The sequence below is a fragment of the Triturus cristatus genome, chromosome 1_2 (assembly GCF_964204655.1).
Source record: "Triturus cristatus chromosome 1_2, aTriCri1.1, whole genome shotgun sequence".
NCBI lineage: Eukaryota > Metazoa > Chordata > Amphibia > Caudata > Salamandridae > Triturus > Triturus cristatus.
The window spans coordinates 970,720,756-970,743,509 of NC_140580.1; the positions used below are offsets into that span (position 1 = coordinate 970,720,756).

Here is a 22,754-nt window from a genome sequence, read left to right on the forward strand (position 1 = left end):
GAATGTACATAATTGGTGTGTTGGGGTAGTCTAGGTTTAGGGAACTTTGCATCATGCACGGTGGTTTAGATAAAGTATTCACTCTAACAGCTTTGGTGGGAGAGAAAGTTCACGTCATGAGATGATCTGTGAGAAGCAGACAAATAGGACGTCCAGGAACAGTGCACGAGTTGGGGAGGAAGGTCAGGAGAGAGTGGACTGAAATAAGAAACCTGCTCTGCTAATTAAAAAGAATAACTACATATAAAAGCGATAGTTATTTCCATGCATGCAAGATGCCCCTGCTTTAGAAAGTTTAAGAGATTGGTACATGGGGTGATAAAGGACAACATGCTTTAATACCCCATTATATACACTGCTCGAAATGATAAAAAGCAAGTATACATAAAATACTATGACCTCCACAATTTGGATTGCCATTATGACAATTGTAAGGTATGCAACATTTGACAAAAGATCTAAACTGGAACGTACATTTGAACCAGTCTCAATTTCACAGGCAGATTTCATGACTTTTTCTTTACTTAGTTTACTTGGATCTCGCTAATTTCAGAGAACTTTAGAAGATGTAGAAATGAACAGGTTCATAGAATTAAAATTTTTTAGTGTAACTATAAATGAAGCTCCACTCCATGGCGCAATATTGCCCAAGATCCGCCCACCACTCCCCGCACACCCTTGATTCCATCCATTGGTGCTCAATGAGTTGGAGACCGTACTCTGCAGCGTTCCTTTATTACAAAGCTCAAGCTTTCACAAATCTCCGCACCATTCAGCTTCAACTTCATTCTTTAAACTGTACCATTTATAAAAGGCGATTGATTCACATTGTCCTTTACTAAAATAATGATAAAAAAGAATCTTAAATAAAAAGTACAATAACTCTAAAACAAAAAAGGAAAAGGTACCGTGTCAACTGGAACTGAGCAAGGGTTCAGAGGGGTTCTGAAACTCCAAGCCTCGATAACCTGAAGTATTTCACTTCGGCCGAGATTTCAGAAACTACGATTGTTCTACTCTACACTCAAGTTCTACCTGCTCTCCCCCAGGAGATCACTGTTACTAGATAAATATGTGAATAAGATCACTCTTATTTAATGGAATAAATCTCAACATGTTCAGATTTGCAGTTTCACTCTCCTTGTTGTAAGCAAATTGGTATCCAGCAAAGGGTCTAAGAATTATGGTCTGGCTGCCACCCTGGCTTCATGACAGGGTCTGTGCAAACACTAATTTCATAACACAATGAAATGGAAGATTTATGTATGAGATATCATGAGGTTAAACGATCACTTGAAAGTAAAACAGGATTTTCAGTCCCAGAGAAGGGGGATTTAATTCAAGTTTTCATAAGGGTTAAGTCTCTCAACTTAATTTGAGCTGATTAAAATTTAGATTTGTAAAGTACCTGGGGTGTTGACAGCATAATTAGCTTTGGCCTCTATTAACATCTGACCAAGGCACCAGGCTGCTAGTACAGCCGGCTTCAATGATGAAGTAAAGGCGGTTAAAAAAAAAAAACTATTGGAAAAGGCGGGGAAAGAGCCTTCATATCTCATTGGTCACTGTAAAGGTGTGGTAATGGAGGCACGCTCTAGGCTAGGATGTTGCCCACAGTCCATCATCAATGACAGTGTTCCGTTATGTCCACTACGACAGCCTTTTTCCAACTAAACAAGAAGTAGCCAGTTCCAGCTCCAGCTGCCACAGCGATGCAGAGGTAGGCGTTGTAGGACATGAAGATCAGCATCAAGAAGTAGCTGGTCACCACCTGGAAGATGTGTAGCACTGTCTGGGTCAAGTGCGGTAGGCTCAGCATCTGTTGGCTAAGAAAAGAGAAGAAACTACATTAGAATGAAGCAAACTAAAAGGTTTTGATCCACCATAATGTAAGTTGATAAATAATTCCAAACAATATCTGTATTTCAACAATTTTGTTTTACAAGTGGACCAGCTTTTTCCTGCACTAATCTCCATTTCTCGCTAAACAAACCAATAGTAGCCTATGTTCAAATTTTAGAGCAATTCCTTGATTATTTATTTGGTCAGAGGTTCTTTGAACCAGTAGCATTTCTAATAGATAAAAACCAGGCCTCAAATGTTTTTCTTAATGTCTGAAGGGTTTTTGTAGGATGAAGAATCATTACACAGGTTTTCATAGCTGAGTGGACAAAACTGAATGCACACTTCTTGATTCGTTAGTTACGTTTCCACGCTTTCCCATGGGGTAGTGAATTTGGTATGCTGAGTAATAGAGAGATGGAGAGTGAAACAGAGATTAAGAGAGAGGAAGGAGAGATGAAAGCACTGAAACGAAAGAGACAGAGTGAGTTCTGGAATGCTATTAAGCCATGTAGTAGGCTGTTGGCTTTAGCATTCTGGTTTATTATAGTAATGTGTGAGGTTCGAGTTATCTCAGGGTTTTTAGTCTCTCCCTATGTTTTGGGATATTACTGCCCTAAACCTCACTGGATAGGTCATTCATACTTTATTTGTCTCCCATTCGATGCTTCGAAATTTTAAACATCTGAGAATAGAGGTTGGTTGCGTCATTCTGATCAAAATCTACTCATAGGTGACCATTATATTAAAACTGAGTTCTGACGGTAGGAAGTGCGTATCCCAGTAAATGTGTTCCTTTGGATAATGCTCCACTGTCACATCAATAACAAAATAAGGCTTTCTGAACAAAAAATGTATCAAAATTCCCTATTCCTGACATTGAGCTACAGAATTTATAGTGGTAAGTGAATTAAAAAATACCAAATAAATTGTATTCAACATAAGCAGCACTCACTTCACATTTGTTGAGTGCTATTGGAGCGTCACAGCTGGCTTACTGTGGTGATCTAGTTTGCTTTTAAGCCTTTGATATATGCATACACTCGCATGTGTTATGTGCCCAGCATTTCTGACCCACAGAACTCCTGCCATGGAGGGCTTTGGCATACAGATAAAACTCCACTGCTCCCGCCTGATCTTACTCCAAGCCATCTCATTGAGCACCAATCGATTCTTGTCAAAGCACTCTGTAGATATAACAAATTGATACAATGCAAGCCCCCCACCCCTGTTAATTTCTAACTTGTAGTACAGTTAAGGGTGGGAGGTATAGTACGGTGAAGAGCTACTAGTACCCGACATGGAAGAAAGATATACGTTTGGGCCTTGGTAGACTCATGTTTGAGACACAACTTTAAGAAACAGATACTCCAGAGTCTAACTGGTTTCTTATCTTAGGACTAAACTTTTTACTAATAGCTTGCATCAAGGTGTTTTTACATCTCTTGGTGTAGTAGAACGTGGGGCAAGTAAATGTTCTGTGCGCACTGCAGTTGGAGACAGAGGTCGCATTTGAGGTTTGGATTGCACTCCATTATGGAGCACCATTTTACACAGGCACTAAAAATTGTTAATCCCTAGAAATTCCATTTACTAGTTTATTTAAAAAATGCTTTAGATGAACATTAAATGGAGCAGAAGAGACCACATGACTGGGAAAGAAAAAAAACAATGTTTTGAGCAGGTTGTTCCAGACACTGCAGTAAGGATCTTATGTGCTAGAGTTGGCTGGCACTGTGTTCTACTTGGTCTTCCTAGCTACCAGGAAACATGATCTGTGGACATTGTCTTGCTGGCAGCAGAACAGACAAGAGCTTCTGAGCTTCAGTTGCATCAATGAGGGTGCTTTACTTCTGGTGTCATAGGTCATCTTACTACTGGACCCAGAAGCTAGCACCAGCTACATCCTTTTAGTACTTGTCCCTTAGGGAAGCAATGTACAACAGTCCAATGCTTACTCAAAGAGGGGACATGAGCTAGAGAAACAGATCCCAGTGGCAGGGCAATAACAATCAACGTTCAAGCAGTACTTCGTGTAAGAAGAAAAGTACTTTATTCTACACACATCTCAATATTCCAAATATAAAATATCAGTACATATGGAATTTAGTAGATGAATAAGAACTGGTAATAATGTCTATTCACAATGAACAGGGTCAGCCTCCTTATTTTAGTTCATGGTCAATCACTTTCTATGGCTCTCCTACCAAGCGTTTCGGACATAGAGGAACTCTTCACCAAATCTCAGCCTGTGCCTGGTAGCCCTGTTCTGATATGCTACCTAGTCTAGTCTTTCTTCAATGGCTGGAGCAGCAGCTAACCGCAGTTACAAGTGCCCGAAAACAGAATCTCTACCTTAAGCCTCTCCTGAATCCAGCACCTCCCATCTCCCGATCCTGCCTAAACAAGACTCGAAGCTCAACCTTTCACACTCTCAGATCCGGATGTTAAGAAAGGTGAAGATGGGTAGTAGGAGTCCTTGGTGGGAGAGTAAAGGTGCACACTTGTGCCTGTGCACCAAAATCCCTGATCCTGGTGGTAATGAGGGCCAAATGGGACACAGTATCTTAAGACCACAGAACACAGTGAGAATGAAACTGCACAGTATCTTTGGACCACACAACCACCGTTTCTTGACACTACATGCTTCCATATATATATATATATGGCATCTAGTGGGATGGTTACGCTGCAGCTGCTAGGTGGTGCTGGACGCCTTCCGCAGGATGTTGAGGGTTTAGGCTGCACTGGGCAACCTGACCTCTGCTTTGTTTTGGGTAATATCTGGCTTCAGAGAAATGGATATCTTTCAAAAAGGCTTTCCAACCACACTTTTTTTTTATAAGTAGATTTGGCAGGAAAGGTGTTGAATTGGATGATCCTTGTCAGGGGATGTGAAACAGTGGCACAAAAAGGAGAGGGCCTTCTCTTCATTGCCAATATGCAAACTTTCCATTGCACACTTCTGGGCAATAATGAAGCAGAAAGGGGCAGTGGCTGCCCTGCACCTCAAAAAAAACATTGGCCCGTACCCGCCATTAACTTCTGCCTTGCTCACTTCAAAGGACCCTAATAATGTTCCTGGCCCTTTTACCAAATCACATCTCTGCCTGGCAGGCTCATCATACAGGAGTTAAAAAATGTATTCCTGTCTCCATGCAGTAAAGCACTACACAACAATTCCTGCTCACTTTGACTTAGGCATGCAGTACAGACATATCTTCCCCATACACATGGATTTAGCTAAAGACAAGGTTGAAATTAACTGCTGAAAAAGGAGAGACTAGTAGGAAACGTGGCCAGTGAAGGCAAGAGATAAAAGGCCTGCTCATTCAGTTACAATCATTTCCTGCCACCTCTGCCAGTTATTCTCAGTCCAATGCAACGACAGTAGCCATTCTTTTCAGGAAAGGAAGGGTGCATTTGATCCGCTTTTGCAGCCCATGCAGCCATTTCACCCAAGGCCCTTAGAGGACACACCTACTTGTAGTATCCGATGAGACACAAAGGAAAAACCTAGAGATACAAGCTTCAAGGGGAACTCAGGATAAGGGTGCATGCTCTACTAACTAATGCAGGGGACATTCCTAGCAGCCATGCGGATAGGTATTATACTGTCCCTCTAAAAATATGGCACCCTGCTAAGAAATGCTGGTAATGTCCAGAACAAGTATGGCTGCCCTGCTGAAAAGTCAGACACTGTCCTTTACAAGCATAGCATCCCTGCGAAGAATTGCTAACAATGTCTCTCTGCAAGTATGGCAGCCCTTCTGAGAAGTGCTACTACTATCCCAACCGGCACCCATAGGGTTAACTTTGTTTTTGACTTGAACCATAGAGCCATCCAGGCAATCGCTGTAGACCCTGTGTGCAAATCTAGAAATCATGGCCCACAAAGGCTCCCATGGGCCCCTACAGGTAGACATGAGATGGGCATGATTTCCTGTTGCAGGTTCTTCCTGCAGCCTTGTAGACTGCCTCAGGGAAATGGTAAAATACTGGGAAATGGAACATTTGGTGCCACTGTAGACTGCAGCAATTAACAACAAATAAACATGTGCACTGGGAGTTTAAGATACTTTTGTAGCACAATACCCCATTTAAACAAGGCTATATGAAAATGGCAACGTTGTTTGTACAGTTTTATGCGTGAACGTAGAACTGAAATAAAGAAGCACGCTGTTTTACATCTGCCTGAAGTTCTCATCTTTACGAAGAGTCCTTACCCAACAGTCTTGTGTGTCTCCATCAGCGTTGTTCCATTGGGCCCGGGTACTGGCATAGAGTTGTAGCGAATGCTGACCTGGGACTTCCTGAGCATACTTTCACGTGCAATCTTCAAGAACTCGTAAAAAACAGCTATCAAGAAGACAGCTACAAATGCGCCAGCCATTTCTGAAAGAAAGTATTGTAAACAAAGAAGAAATCATTGTAAATACGTAATCTGTGGCAGGAACGAACATCAGAGGTTGAGGACGGTGACAGTAAAGCTATGCCCACCAGAAAAGGGGATCAAATTGTCCTAGAAACCGTGCTATAAATGAAAGTACATCAAGTGCCAGTAGGATTTTTAATTTAGAGAGCAAACACTGTGAAGGTAAATCTTGCATGCCTTAAACCTTTACGTTTGCCTAGCATGAACTTGGTGCCAACTGCTTTGAGTCTCAGAGGTGCAAGAGGTGATGTAAAGGTGAAAAATCTTCAACTCTTTAAGCACTGTTATTTGCAGGCACCTATTGTGTGAAACCTTCTCTCTTATGAAAACACTACTTGGGCTCCACAGGTACCCCAACCTACCTTAGGAACTAGGCTAGACATAGTGCAGGGGTGAGTCTGGAGGCTTGCAGACACAGGAGCGCAAGGCAGCATCATAGGGCAGGTTAAAGGAAATGGTCACGGGCACTTAATCTATCAACAAGAGGAGGTGTCTTTAAAGGAGATCTGAGAAGGTGGTAGAAATTAAACCAAACCAGCTACAAAACTTAAAGAGTCTCTGCCTTGATTTTGGCAGCCGGAGACGTACTACAATGCCTGACCCCCCACCAGTGACTCCCTTACAAGAACCAAGAGGAAAATGACAGAAATGTTTCTCTGTAAGCATAGTGGCATTAATAGACACAAGGGCCAGGAGTTGGATGGCTTCCTCACCCCACAACACGGCTTGCCAAAAGAGATAATTGCCATGGGAGATAATCAGAGAATATGGGCAGATTCAGAGTTTAGAGCTATCCAGGAGAAGGAAGAGCACCCCAAAACACCACCCCACCCCGATACCACGACTCCAAACCAACCGGTTGATTATATTTATATTAGATTGTACTGAGACAGGAATGAGAGCTTTTCGAGGACATCACAGAAATGCTAGCCTTCAGGACGGCATGAACATGCTCAAGCCATCTCAGTTAATTAACTAATTCCTAGCGGGCAGGTCTTGATAGGAGATAGCATTTGAAGCAACAGTAGAGGTGCAAAGCTACAACAGAACAAACCATCATCATAAAACAGACACATGATTTTTAGGCAGGAATTTTAAAATTGACAGTTCTTATGACTGTTCATAAGATGAAGGAGTAGTCGATGGCCAAAAGATTGCATAGTGATGAACTGCAGAAGACCGCATATTCCACAGTTCCCGAATGCTAACAAAGATCTGGTGCTCAAATACTAGGAGTTTACAATTGGGATGAACAGTCCCATTTCTCAATCAGTCCAAAGTGGGTGACGTTAATGCCACTTGTAGTTGTAACTCACAAAGTCAGACCTACTGGGGAAAAGATAAGCTGCACATCTCATGTAAGTAATGCCCATCCAATCCCATCCTATCCCATCCTTCAGGGCTCTGCACTGCCCTGCATGGTTTTAAACCTAGTAGTCCATTGCAATCCAGCCCAGTCTACCCCTGTTAAATCTCCACCTTCCCATGATGCTCATGAAGTTACCACTAATCCTTATTTTTTTATACTGAAGGTCTAAATCATGATATGCAGCCTGACTATTATTCTTTTCTTTGTTACATTTTTGTTATGAGGAGTATTTTTTTTTTTAATGTGCAGACAACGAAAGGCTTGTGTTGAAATGCGCTGGGATTAAGCATGATTACATGTTTACGGAGGGTCTACATTACTTACCATATTTACAACAAAACATTTCTATTTCTGTGTATGGTGCACATGGATTGGCATAGACCCTCACCAAAATATACTTTTTAACTTAAGACTCTTGCTATAATCATAAAGCTAACAATGGCCAGGATTACTAATTATAAATCCTAGTAATTCACTTCCCCATCATCCTAGAAAGCATCTTAGTAGTGCCATTAAATGCATGTTGATTGGTGCTGCTTACACCATTCTGTAGTCAACATAAATGAGAGGCTGTATATTTTGAGTTTAGAAAGAATCCACATTTCTGCTAATTTTATTAAGCAAATATGTTTAAAAAGTCTACACGAGGCCTTTATGCTTCATAGCCAAAAGGTAGATTTGTGTTACTTAAAAGTTCAAATAGAACTAGGCTTATTTGTGTAATATTGGTATTTTCTACCCACGATGAAGTTACCTTTCAGAAATTCCCTAGTAGGGTTCCTAAACGTGTGCATTAAAGGTTTAAGCGGCATGGCAAAAACTGCTGCTCGAATAGAGAATGTTATTTTTGCTCCTTAGCACTATAATCTGATGTGCATACCTTCTTCCTAATTCTTACAAGATAGTGTCTTTGAGAGCTCTTTGCAACAGCATTCTTTTTTTCACATACTGCAAACAACTGAATTTGTATATGAATTATTATGTGGTGTGCTTTGAATGTGTTAGTCATTGGAGGGATTGGATACAGCAATGCAAACAAATGTTTTGAAAAATATTGTGATTAGATTACGGTTTACTCTTAAACAACATGATTTTGAACAGATTTTAACAAATTAAATTGTAGTTTTCCTGGGCACAACTAGATTCAAAGTGGGGGTGTTTTTAGCCCATAAGGAATTCCTAACAGCTTTATATGAAAGGAGCCAATCAAACCTATACTGACTAACCTTTTTGATCAAAGGAAGACTTAGTAATTGCAATGGTAATTCATTTAATACAGGATTTATTTAAATTGAAAGCTCCGTGTAACCTGCAAAAAGGTGTGCAAACCTCAGATAAGCTTTAAATCTGTGTTTCCAAATGCCCTATGTAATTCTGCACACTTTTTTTCAGAATCCCAGTCATTCTCAAGTTTGGCAGTAACCCATTTTTGGGAAGTCCATGGAAGTCCGAAATAGGCAATATACACAAAAAAGGATTCTTTGAGCCCGACTGTTCTGGAAATTGATGATGCTGAAGTTGTTCTCAAGCGCCTTTAAGTATCTTTATTTTAAAAACTGAACTGCAACTATTTAAACCCGAATAAAATTCAAGAATGACAAAAATACACATCATTTTAGGGCATTCAATACTTTACACATTGGTAACCGTAAAATGCTCACTCAACTGGGCAGCCACTATTTGCAACGGGCATACAAGCTTTTTAAAGATAAGAGTCAACAGCGTTGCAGAGTCTTATACACCATTAGTTACTCAACAGGAACCAGTGAAGCCTTCTATGAACTAGGTCATTTAGCGAAACTACTCTTGCATAGGCAAAATATCAGAGGAAACGTCCATGGAGAGGTTATCAGATAACAAAAACATATCAGAGGAACAGTTGACTATTGTAAAATGGTGTGGGCTGGGTTAGCGACGTAAGTGGGAATATCAAAGTACTTTATGGATGCGACCATTAAGAGAATGGTGTAAAAAATTTGACCTAAATTGAAGAGTGCCCAAAGAACCATCATTTAATCTGAGAAACTATTTTTTGCATACAAAAAAGGGCATCATATGGGCTCAAACACAACACAGCAGGGTTACAGCCCTGAGTATTTTCGGTCTGAACCCTGCAATGAGATAGTGAAGTACTTAACAGCAATGTTAAGGGTCACACACAATTAGACAAGAAAAAGAGAAGACTCAGCCTAATTATTAGTTAAAAGAACAGACAAAAAGTCCATTCAACTTCATGCCCCCATCCCCTAAAATATGGCATTCGAAGAACTTAATAGTTGTAATACAGAAACTTGAATGTGTAGCTATCAGAGAGCAACTAGACATAGTATGTCCAAGCAAAGAGGTGTCAGAAATGCTCCTAAAGATAAAACTGAGTGATGTTACAAACTGGAACCTCTAAAAGGTGCCTCCCAGCTTTTTCCAGACCATGCAACACTTCAAATCTAAAACACTCAACAGAATCATTAACAAAAAATACATAAGAGGAAAGGACCCATATGAGGAGTTCACCAACCTCCTGGTGTGTTGATCACAACGCCAGAGAAGAGCAGCTCTACATGTTCGTATCCGAAGTAAAATGTCATGTGCTGCAAACAAGAAAACCATGAAGATTTAAGCAAAATGTTAAAGTAAACAATGGACCAATTGAGTTTATGGAAAGTACTTGACAAACTGAGTTAACTTCCATAGAGAATTCGAGCTACAAATGACATGATCACATATATAAATAAAATAAGATCACATAGTAGAATTACAAGATAGTCTTGTCCAGGCATTAAATCAGAAGGAGAAAACATTTACAAACATTCATCATCAGAACTTACATAATAAAATCAATAACTTCTAAAAATATCTTTGTATAAATGTGGTGGATTCTGGTCCCTGAATATACAGAAGCCTCGAGAGCTGTTAGTCTCAGTACCACCACCACCACCACCACCACCACATATCATGGGTCTGTTTACCTAGGATATCTGGCTACCTACCATCTCCAGTAACAAGCTAGAGTATGGTATTTAATTCTGAGCATTTCGATATTTCTGCTTTTTCAGGATAGAAGCTACCACATCCATGATTTGGTCCATTTTTCTGTCAAGAACCTAATTACAAGGCGCCCATGATTTGCCAACATAATACGTCACCCTGGAAACCCTGGACACCTTACCAAACACCAAACAGATTTAGTATTGGCACATCTTTACAAGGTCTTAGCAATGTGTGTTTTCCCAATTCTTAGATGGACAAATTCAAAGTGTCAAGTTTTTAGCCACAATAATTCCTAGCTCAAACAGCATTGGGATTATAGCAATAGATGAATGAGGGCCCCAAGTGTAAAAAGTATATATGTGCACTCTGCTTTGAGTCTTTCAGGTAGCACAGGCCAAGTTCTAAACAAACCATGTAAAACAGTGTGCTTGGGTTAAGACCCAGAATTATACTTTACCTTTTCACTTCAATGATATATAATTTATTAGGCAAACCAGGTCTGTCTCCATAAAGGAGTTGCAGTATGATCTTTGTTTCACGTGGTGTAAGCAGTGGTGTCACCAGATTAGCACCATAACAATTTATGAACATTAAAAGTTCCCCTACAAAAGGGAAAGGATGCTTGTATCTTTCACAATTTAGATTTAGGGGAGGCGTTTTGTTGATGAGCACGCTTAACTGTTCATACTTTAGGAACTTACTCGAAGGATACAAAACCAAAAACCAAGTGAAACCAAGAATATCCACCCATAAAGCTGTATGCTATTTTCTGGCAATTAACAATTAGCTTATTTAAATTCTCATAAATTAGTAATTAGTAAGGCATTAGGTTGCTTCTGCAATCCATCATGAGTTCTATGCAGGTTAAAAGTATCATCAACATACTGCAACAAGTTCATTGAGACAGAGTTGGGGAGAGGAGTTGGCCTAACGGCTAGGGCGGTTGACCTCGAATCCGGGAACTGGGTTCGAGTCTCGGCAATGGCGCTGAACATCCTGTGATTCGGGGCAAATCACTTAATCTCCCCGTGCCTAACAAAAATGAATGTGTGTCCTCATGTAACGTAACTGGTGCTATGTAAAGCGCTCTGATACCCGATTCGGGTCAAGTTCGGACATATAAAAAACTCTGGAGAAACCAAAAAAAAAAAAAAAAAGAGTTATGATTGTCGGGTAAAGGGCCCTCTGGCATTAAGAGACTTTAACCAGTAAGATGTTTTGCTTTTTACTGGGATAGCCAATCCCTTATCCTACATAGTACCCAAGCACCAGCATGCTGATTACTTACGAGGCAGAGAATGCAATAGACAAAGCTCAGTGCTCTAAATTTATTCAGTCAGTTTCTTTCTCGCTACTGAACCAAAAAAATCAATAAACACACAGAAGAGGTCTAAATGTGAGGTAAGTTGAAGTACAATGATTGTTCGATCCCTTCAAACTCTAAACAAGTCCCTTATATTGAGGGCTCAACCAATAACCAGTTGACAGCCTTTGACTTCCCTGCAGCCATCCTCATCTCAGCATAATAACTTTATGGATTTCACACGTGTATTTGACTTAGTTACCAATTAGGAACCACTCAAGTGGGAGCTTCTACAGAAACTGCTCTTCTAATGGCCTTGGCTTGCTCCATCTGACAACCTCTGAAATGAGTGAGTTCGCGTTCTGCATGTGTTCTACTACTTGCAGCATTCCTCCACCACAACAAGAAAGATGACACGGTCTTATAATGTGCACACTACACACTGTGTATATTGAGCACATGCAATATTAAAATAGTTCAATTGGACACATATCAAAATAAATGCAGTGCAAACTAATATACACTCTAGGTGTAGGTATGAATCATTAGGCCAGGCACAGAATTCAATTATATATGCAAATACTGTTAGTTATTTGCAAACCCAAGTATGTCATGAGTACAATTACTAATGTGTCTTTATAATTTACAAGTATTTCTTGTTCTTCCTAAACGGACTGTCTTATTTCTGAATTACAGACGTTGTATAAAATTGCACATTTTGTGAAGACTTCAAAATCACTGTGGTTTGTTCTATGACAAACTTGCTCAAGGCAAGCTCAGAGAAGGAGGACAATTGGTGAATCCGCATGAACGTCACTGCCAAGAGTAAGGAACTCGTAGGTGTTAAGTCTAGGCTATGCAACCGCTTTGGTTGATATCCCAGCAAACACTATTTCTCAGAAATACCCAATCTGTAGAATACACCTGTCTGAGTATAACTGATTGGGATTGTAACACCTTAGGAGTATATATGGTACAAAGCGTACGCACTGAAAGTCTTGTAGTGAAAAGTTATGATATCCGATGGTAAGCATACAAAATCATCTTCAATTTTGGAATTAAACAGAAAATTAAAGAAGAACAATACATACTTCTTGGGAACCATAAAGATGTGGTAGTAATTTTAAAAAGTGTAATGTTATTTGGATGTGCGACTAACATACGACAGACGTTTCGGATTTATTTTCCTGAAATGTTTTTTTCACGTTTTATCATTTTTGAGCTGGGCTATTTCACCTCAGAAATAATTGATTCTTGGCATGCAGATTATCATATAGTTTACCACACTACTAGCTCAGCCATTGATCTCGTCTCAAAAGACATGAACGAATGTGAATCTTGTTCGTGCTATAGGTCGTCCACTTCAACCTTCAATAGTCTTTCTGCGATATGTTACTTCCCTTCAGTCTCTTCTCCCTCTATTAGCCGGCAGCTGGCTTTTCTCCTACTCTTGTATTGATATTTGTTTAAAATACTCTAAAAAGCAGTTTGTTTCACTATCATACCCCTCAGAATGTGCTTCGTACTAGAAAATGCCTTTGGTGGCAAGACCTCCACTGCCCTTCTGTCACTCCTCACACTGCAATTCTGGTTCACCGATATTATGTGTCCTATGGCCAATAAACTTTTAGAAAAGCCCAACTCTTTGAAACTTGCTCTCTCACATCTACTACCACTGAATCAGAATACTCTGATAATCACTGACCCATCATATTAGCCTCTGTGCCTTTAAACACACTCCCGATTGGGATCTACTCCCAGTCTGAATCCCTTCTTTTGTTCCACTGCTTCGGCTTATCCTGGAGTTCTCTTTTTTTTTTTTTCACACATCTAACAATACCTCCATTTTGTGATGCTCTTATTTCACCATCTCTGCACCAGTGTGTAGTCAATAAACCTTCTCTTCCTTCCCCTACCCTATTGTGTGCCTCCAACAGCAATACTAGCACACACACAATTTTCTGTATCATGTTTGAATGATTTCTTGCTATGTAGCCCCTATTCTCCCAGAACCTGCCACTGATGGTCGTTTAGTCCATGCTAATCTTTCATACCAAGAGTTATTTTTCAGTGATTCAACTAATCTCTGTTTTATTCCACCTTTCTAATACTGTATTTTCCTTCAGCTGAACCATATACCCGTTCATAGCTATATATGGTTCTTACCATAAATATCTTTCTTCTAGTTACTTCCACTCATATTAGCTATCGATTATAGACGATTATTGAGTCGGTCTTTGTCCCTTAGGCTATTCTTACCTCAAAGAAATTGATTTAAGATGGAATGCTCTCTGACAGGACAATATTCTTACCCCTTTCATCCCACTCTCAATGTCCTGTTCTCTGTAATACGGGTCAGCTGATCTATTTTGTCCATTCTTGTTCCTCCCACTAGTACTACACCTTTACTCACCTCTTGCATTCAATATATTTTTTCACTCTCGCAAATTAATTTGTCATTAGCTCACCATCATGTTCATGCCGCCGCCATGGTCGTGCCCAGGTGCTGTAGTTGGGTGATGGTGTGGATGATCGGTTGAGTCACTTATTAGTTCCAAGTTGGGAACCGGTGTGGCATGATCCATCGAATGACCATGGTGGTGATCCATCTCTGAAAGCAGGAAGGAACAAACAACAGACTGCTCCGCTGACAGCTATAAAATAAGACAAAAAACAATTTTACAGCTTCACTGTCTATAATTAACACAAGTTCAATGCACAATAATAGCAGTGTTCACACAACAAAAGCTTTCCACAGCAGTACAAGAACCTAATACAGCGTGTTTAATGGAACACAATACAAGGATAGGTTTTATCCAGATTTCTTGATAATCTATAAATTTTTTTGCATTCAACTAGGTTATTGTGTTAAAAAATGTTGAAGAAAACTTAAGTAGATCTAACGTCTTATGTAACATTCTTTGACAATATTAAACAGAAATTAAGGTTAGACTGGAAAAGAGGAGCCATTGTGGAAAGTGGGATGGGAATGGTTATGCGATGGGAAAGTAGAAACATTTTTTCACTGGTCAAATTGCAGAGGCACTCATTTTTTTCCACTGGATCAATTCACTCATTTCGGAAAAATGATGCTTGGTTAGTGATCACCAACAAATCCACCTTCATGTTACTTGTTCTTCAGGCTTCTAGGTACACAATGCGGTTTTGCAATAATTGTGTAACTGGCATTTGTGTAGAACACACCTGGCATTAGCATGGCCTCGCAGAATTTTGTTGGCAAAGGCGAGTCTCTCTCTACCACTGCAGGCTCAGACTGACCATGGAAAAACAGCATGGAAGTTAGTGGAACAAGACCAATGTCGGAGAGACTCCAGAAGAAAGTTTGATGGTCGATGTGGGACCTCGACAACCTGAAAGGTGCAAATTTCTTCACAACACCCCACAACTTGTTTTTGCGAATTCTTTTTTTGTGGGCACTGGACAACAGGGACATGTGTGCTCCTTCAAAGCTTTTAGTCCTCATAATAAAATGCCGCTTTAACTTGACCAAATCTCTGATTAAAAACGTTTTAGATAATAGCCACTAGTCAACAGGTTTTTTTGTTGGTTTCATATGTTAATGCTCCAATTAAATGTATCGAATTCCATTATTTTAAAGTATCTTGGTAGCTGTGTTATTTAAACATCTGAGGTTTTCAGTCTCCGAATGCCTGTATCTGTATGTCCACCATAAGCTAGTATACGACTCCGCGATCCATGATGGAAGGAGAGCCAGAAAAGAAGACCACAAAAACGTACTCCATCCCTTATTATATGAATGTTGTTGTATGCGAGCACTCCACATTTTCTCCATGCCGGCTTGATAAGGGACTGTAGTGATGCCCTATAGAATATGTACCCTACGCAATGCAGAAAGCCACTGCACACTAGATTGGCACCATATTCATTTAAAAAGAGGATTATGCCCAAACCAGAATAACACCAGAACTCTGCCCTCATACAAAGTTAGCTACAGGACTGCAAGGATTTACTTTGTGATGGGACAAACATTGTAACTTCGGAAATCTAGAACACCGATGTGCTAGGCGCTGCGTTGAACGAGCCTCTTCATGGCAAGCAAAACTATCAGTTGAAAGCAAAATATAAAGCTCAAAGCAAAACAAATTAGACTTTGGTAAGTAACATCTTTATAAGAGGAAAACAAACAGGGTGTTCTGTAGAAAGTATTATGTCATTTACTCAAGGCGCAAATCTTTAAATCGCATTCTAAATGCTAAACTAAAAACTTGTTGACTGGCTGAGAAGTAAACACTGGTGGAATACATTAAATCAGGAAATAGTCATTTAGTAATGTACATTTTCGAACCCTCTATTTCTCAGTCTCGCCTACAGCGGCTTTTAGCCGTCTGTTGCCCAAGACCTGTTATGGTGTATACAATATCAATGCTAAAGTGAGCTTTGAGTCAGTGCACTGCTTATCATTGGTTGGCTCTTTGGTCAATCTAATTTGCATACTTTTTAGGTCAACCCCAGCAGACTGCGCAAGCTGTGAGGTTGCAAAAAAACCTTTTGTGGGCTAACAAGAACTTACAGAAGCTTAGAGCGCCCATCCATTACTTACTACTGGTCGTTGGCTTTATTACAACTCTCACTTGCCTGCTTCTTATTTCATAGCTTTCCTTCCACCTTGTGTTTGTCCTTCCCCTGTAGCATAGCCATTTGACCATTTTTTTCAGGGGTGACTTGTATCCTTTCACTGGTCACTATCAGGGAACTACTTTGTCTTTTTGTTCAAGCATTCCATCAGAGTGCATGTGTTTTCCAGTACTCTCACTAGTGTTTTTCTACCTGCACCACAAAAAGACCTGCCCTGTGTGTATTCTCTCATTGCCGCTCGCTGTCTCTCCTCTGTACTTCTCTCCGCACATCCTCTCTATGCTTCGTGTTGCTGTCTACCTTGTGTGCTTCTCTCCCCACCCGCTGTGTTGTTGTCTCCCTCTGCTGCTGTCTCCGGGTGTGCTTCTCCCCTTGCCCCTGTGTTGCTCTCTTCTTCAAGGCCCTCTGGGTCTCTACTGCTTTCCCCTTCACCTGCCCCTCCGTTCGTCCCCCCACCACCTGTTATTTAAAAAAACATCATATTTTTGGGAGGGTCAAGCAGCAAATTGCTGCCGACCTACAACTAAAATGTTTTTTCAAACGTACAACTCCTTTTTTTTTTTTAACGACTAATCTAATGGGTGAACGAATGTGTAATGACACATGCGCACAACTACAGTATGACAACGCAAACAGAAGATGTGTAATTGCATTTTTTCTTGATACTAAGCAGCACCAGCAAAAAGCACTGCTGTTTCCCAATGCTGTTCAACATCGCCAAACACACAAAAGGTGATAGGAGGAATGCCTACAGTTTGCCCAACCACGGTCAATCGCTCGGAGTAGAATTACAACCCGTTATTCTTTTGCCCACCATGCCACGTCAGATTAGAGCCACCGTGACTGGAGCTCAAAATGCAGGTGTAGCTTGGTTTCAGTGCAGTGAACAAGGGACCCCCGTCTGGGCATATCCTTGACCACTTAGGGCGCTACAACAAACACACAGAAGGCGATGTGAGGAATGCCTGCAATGTATCTAACCACTGACATTTGCTCAGGGTAGAACTCTAACCCGTTGACAAAAAAGCATTGCCAAAGTCGGTAGTTCCCAAAGGAGACATTTATTGGCTTTGCCAATGCTTGTTACGTTTAATTGTCAAAAGGCTGACAAAGAGCTCCATGAGAGTGTATGTGAATGCTTGCTCTCTGACCAGTGTGCTGCTTCCTACCTCAAAAACATGTACACTCCCTCCCCTGTCTGCCCATCCCCGCTCCGCTTTCTTTTTGTCACATTATTCTTCCCAGACCATCTCTGCCAGCTTTTCTCTTGCTCTTCTGACCCTCCCTGCTCACCGTAGTACTGCTCCACGGCACTCACTTGCTCCATCATCCCCTGTTCTCTGTTGCTCACCGCTCCTCCCCTTGCCCATTTTTTAAATTTCTAACTTTAAGAAGACTCAACAAATGCAATTTGCTAGTAGGCAACTCCTTTGCTGCAATGCACTTGTGTGTGTGTGTTTTTTTTAATTTGCTGCTGCAAGATGGGCGGCTACACTCCAATCAGTTAAAAAAAAAAAAAAAGTCTGTTGTATCATCATAAAATACGTGTGCACAAGGCACAGGTGTGCATACATCATCATGAAGTAGGCACTGGTGTGCATACATCACCATGTGGCGGAAGCCATTTCAGCTATTTTTGGCAACAAGTACAGGCAAAAGTCAAATATTCCACCGGTGTCTTTCAAATGCAAGACCTATTGGTTTTGCCAATGCTTGTACAAGGCAGTAAATACATTTTTGAACCCTGGATTTATTCGTTCTTAAACAACTTCCAGGAGATAACATAGGACACACCTTGAATACACAACCATTACTCAGCTCACGCCTTGCCCCCTTGCCCCCAGTTTTCCTCTGCTCTTCCTCTCCCCATGCTCTTACTTTTCCTGCCATCTCTCAGAGCTGGAGGCCATCACTGTGACTGACGTTCAAGAAAAGCCGGCATGTTTCCTTCGAGCTCCCATTAGTACATTCATTTCAGCCATTTCATTCTGCAGATCAGAGTCTGTGGAGCGCCAGGATCACATGCAAATGTGCAACGGATTTTAAACTTGTTGCCCCAAGATAATATCACAGAGCCCTACCAAGACCTTCCACCAACCCTTTCCTCTAAAGATTGCAGGTTACTTTTTATTTGGCTGCAGAATGAAACATGCATAAACTTAGGACAGGCAGTGCCGTAACTGCCGGAACCTGTAACTGCATGGGGATGGCTGTACTTTGATGGGGTGGATGGGGAAGCTTGATACGCTCAAACTCCCGCCCCCCCCCCCCCCCCCCCCCGACCCCCAACACATATTCCCAACCCCCATGCTTTGATCATATGGTTTATTTCGGTTTAAACAAGAACACCAGGCAAAAAAGTACCTCCGCAAATTGATCACCTGTAATCTTAAACATATTTTGTCAAGCACATTATGATAACGAAGTTAGATTCCGCATACCCTATTTGGGGTTCTGATCTCTCTCTTCTCCTCCGCTATTTACATTGTCCGGACATATTTTGTCATCATAGGCGCGTGTAATCCTGCTCCCCTGATAACTATTTCTGTGGCACCTGTTATTGCAATGTATGCTTTGTTTTTTAATGAAAAATCAATACCAGCAGGTTTTAAAAAATGTTTATGAAATTCATAAACAGTTAATGCCATAAACAGTAGCACGAGTGCGGCCAGTAACTCATTGGCCGGCGTGCGACACTTCCTATCTGGTTACAAAGAGCTTCAGTTTCACATGTAAAGCCTGATGGGACAGTGCTACTCCTTCCCGTCTCTTGCTCCATCGGTCTATACTATTCACGATACAAATTGTGAACCTAAAAATAATAATTATCGCTGCAAGTTTGCAGTGGTCAACTCCAAGCAAGGGGTCAAAAGTCAACAGATCAAAGCACGGTCTGACTAGAGGTGTGAACATCCACAACTTGTGGATGTGTGCAGTTACTAGGGTTTTCTCTGTCAAAGTAGGTTCTTTACCAATGGAGACCCTAAAAAAAGGATTAGAAGAGTCAAACGTTTGAGGTGATTTGGACTGTAGCACAGACGTACGGGTTACCGTCCGAATAGATCATGTAACTGGTAAGGACCAATCTTTAGTTGTAAGATAGTTTCTATATAATATTGTTATCAAACTCTCTTGCTTAAATTTCCAACCTAGCTTGCCAGGCAACTATGTCGGAGCACAAAGGCTGCCTTTCTTTAATACCAATCTAACGACAAATTTAATATAAAGCCTCAACTCCGCAGGGCGTTTGTTCATTATCCAAACTGCCAGGGATTGTTTTACTGGAGAATCTATAAGCCCATTATCCAATAAAAATGGTTAGGGAATGATTGGAGGAAGAAAGGGCAGAAATGTCCCCAGGCCAACAGGTTGCAGCCGTGTGCTAGAAGGACCTCAAGTACTCTGCAGTCACAGCAGCTCTGGGACAGACGAGCACGTACACACCGAAGGTCTGCTTGCACCTAATCTGGTTATTTCAAAAGCCTTAAGGTTGTTCCTTGTCAATTATTGTAACATTGGGAAAAATAAAATGGTCTTATCAGCATTATCCGCCTCCAATCTACTGGAGCTGATAGGCTGTGAGTCATTGGCCTGTTATCTGCTTTTAGTGCTGTTCTACCAGAACGCCACCATCCACCTAGAGCTAATGTTGGAAACACCACAGTACAAGGAAGAGATCAGATCGCAAGAGTGTCTTATGCATTGCGGTCAGTCGCTCCCAGCAATGGCGCTTGCTATAGGAAAGGAAGGAAGCAATTGAGAATTAATGGATGGATACATCTAAGAGGCCTTTTTAAACAGGAAGGGGTGGGAGCACACTGCTGACCTTCCAGCACAGTTAGCCCCTCAGCATTATGGTAAATGCAGTTTGCAGTGCACGCTTACTTGGTATTTTGAAGGAGTGTTCCACCAAAGTTGGTGCAGATTAGTGCTGTCATCTCTAGACACTTGTTTCTGGATTTTATCAGTAGAGATCAAAAAACGATTTTCTTCTGGGGTTGCTGTGCAGGCTGCCAAAATTCTTACAAGTCTCAGTGCCTCTCACAGGCACACAGGTGCATCTCAACTAGCTCACTGAGCTGACGAGCTTGTGGAGATGCACCTGTGCACCTGTGAAAGGTACTGAGATCTCAAAAGAATGTGGCAGCCTGCTCAGCAACCCCAAATAAAATTTGTTTTTTACTGTACTGATGACGGATGATATCCAGAAACACGTGCCTACAGATTTACAGCACTAACCTTCACCAACGTTGGTGGAATACTCAAGTGAAATTTGAAGTAAGCGTGTACCATGAACTGCATTGACCAGAATGCTAAGGGGGAACTGTGCTGGGAGGTGAAGCAGTGTGCTCCCACCCCTTCCTATTTGAAAAGGCTCCCCTGAGCCATTGAGGTGACGAGCTTGTGGAGATGCACCTGTGCGAGGTATGGAGACCTGAAAAGATTGTGGCAGCCTGCACAGCAGCCCCAATTAAATTTTGTTTTTATCTGTACTGATGACGGATGATATCCAGAAACACGTGTCTACAGATTTACAGCACTAACCTGCTCCAACTTTGGTGGAATACGCCAGTGAAGTTTGAAGTAAGCATGTACCATGAACTGCATTGACCAGAATGATAAGGGGCGAACTGTGCTGGGAGGTGAAACAGTGTGCTCCCGCCCCTTCCTGTACATCTAAGAGTCCTCTTGGCCCCAACAAAGTCTATCATTCACTTGCATTTGTTACACCTCTAGAGGTAGCATCCACCATACTTTTTAAGCGGCTTCCTAAATACTTGGCACAGGTTAGTTAATCAGTCGAACACGACGAAGGAGTAAAACTGTTTTGCTGCTTTGGGAGGACTCAACTATTTTTTTTACAAAAGGTCAGTCCACTTCAGCCACTGGCTTCCCTCACTCTGCATAGTGACATTTTGGTTATGCACATCCGCCTAAAAAAGCTGTGCACTTCAGAGGAGGTTTTCTTGCCCATTTAGATTTTTAGGTCTCGCCTACGCAGCGCGCTTGGAATCGATCAGCTTTTTTGCCCAAAAACATACACACTTTGCATTGCTTTCAATTGCAACGTGTGCACGTTTGGCGTTTCCCTTGAATGAGCAATCTTTGGCGAGATCTGTTTGTAATTATCTTGCAAACAGATGGTGCCCCTGCTCGCTCCCGCAAGGGAAACGCTATGTGTGTTTGGCAGGCCGTGTCAGTTTCCTTTCAATTTGAGGCCACGCCGCACGCTCCCAGGAAGCAGTAATACCTTTTTTCTCAGCAAGAATGGAATACCATTCAAAGAGCAGGCAAGGGCTACTATACCGGCCTCGCCACCTCCCCCTCCGACACCAACCTGCCGCGGCCAGGGGCATTCAGCCCCCGCTCGGCATCTGTGTGCGATTTTTGCGTTCGGTTACAATGGGCTACAGTACACAGGCTGAAAACCTGGCCTCGGTCAATATTTACAAGGATGCCATTCAGACACAACTGGCTGCCCTGCGCCCGTCAAGGCACGATGCATGAATCCGATTTCGGGGCATGCGTGGCACAGACACCTTGATATTGCTGGCCCTGTGGCGTTTTTATGCCGTTCTCGTCCTGTCCTGTGTATTCCTTCTATGTGCATAATACTTGCTTTGCTTCGGTTTGTACTGAATTCGACACGTTCGATGTAAACTTTAACTTTGTTACTGGAATTAAAATATATACATTGAGCCGCTGCAGTTTTGTTTCATTTCCAGACTGCATCTTTTGCACCGGTGACGGTGGTCATTTGACCTGAGGGGCATGTTGGTACAGGTGTCTTTTTTAACTTGAATGGTGGTGCAAAGCTCGGTGTGACACTGTTCGCGTGTCATTGCTTACTTTGTAACCAGGAAATGTTGGTGCAAATTCACAGCAGTGTAATCTTTACTATGTCTCAGCGGTGATTCTTAAAAATGTCAAGCCTTCTTTATGCATATATGTACAGGATTGCAAGAGAACCGCAGGTGACATCATTCACTTTGACAAAGATCACACTAAGCTTGGTGAGCGCTGTACCCTCCTGACTTAAGGTCCAGTAATAACTGCATCAAGTGATCTAGGAAGACAATGAATACCGACCCCACTGAACACCCACAAAACACCCAAGTGTGGCACTGCTCCGTCGCACAAAAAAAGTCACACAAGGCACCCACAATACACAAATCCATACACACGCTTACAGTAAGCAC

At 41.5% G+C, this 22,754-nt stretch overlaps 1 protein-coding gene across 7 annotated transcripts in view; it reads right to left on the reverse strand.

Moving 5' to 3' along the window:
• Nucleotides 1-719: 719 nt before the first annotated feature.
• SLC31A1 (solute carrier family 31 member 1) overlaps nt 720-22,754 on the reverse strand; it is a 235,818-nt gene continuing 213,783 nt past the window's right edge. For all 7 annotated transcript variants that reach the window (XM_085610397.1, XM_085610415.1, XM_085610440.1 and 4 more), the window contains 4 exons: nt 14,406-14,591; nt 10,162-10,234; nt 6,069-6,237; nt 720-1,826 (listed from right to left, as the gene is read on the reverse strand). In XM_085610397.1, the coding sequence (XP_085466523.1) occupies nt 1,625-1,826; nt 6,069-6,237; nt 10,162-10,234; nt 14,406-14,546 (585 nt within the window). In that variant the 5' untranslated portion in view covers nt 14,547-14,591 and the 3' untranslated portion in view covers nt 720-1,624. The remainder of the gene's footprint in view (nt 1,827-6,068; nt 6,238-10,161; nt 10,235-14,405; nt 14,592-22,754) is intronic.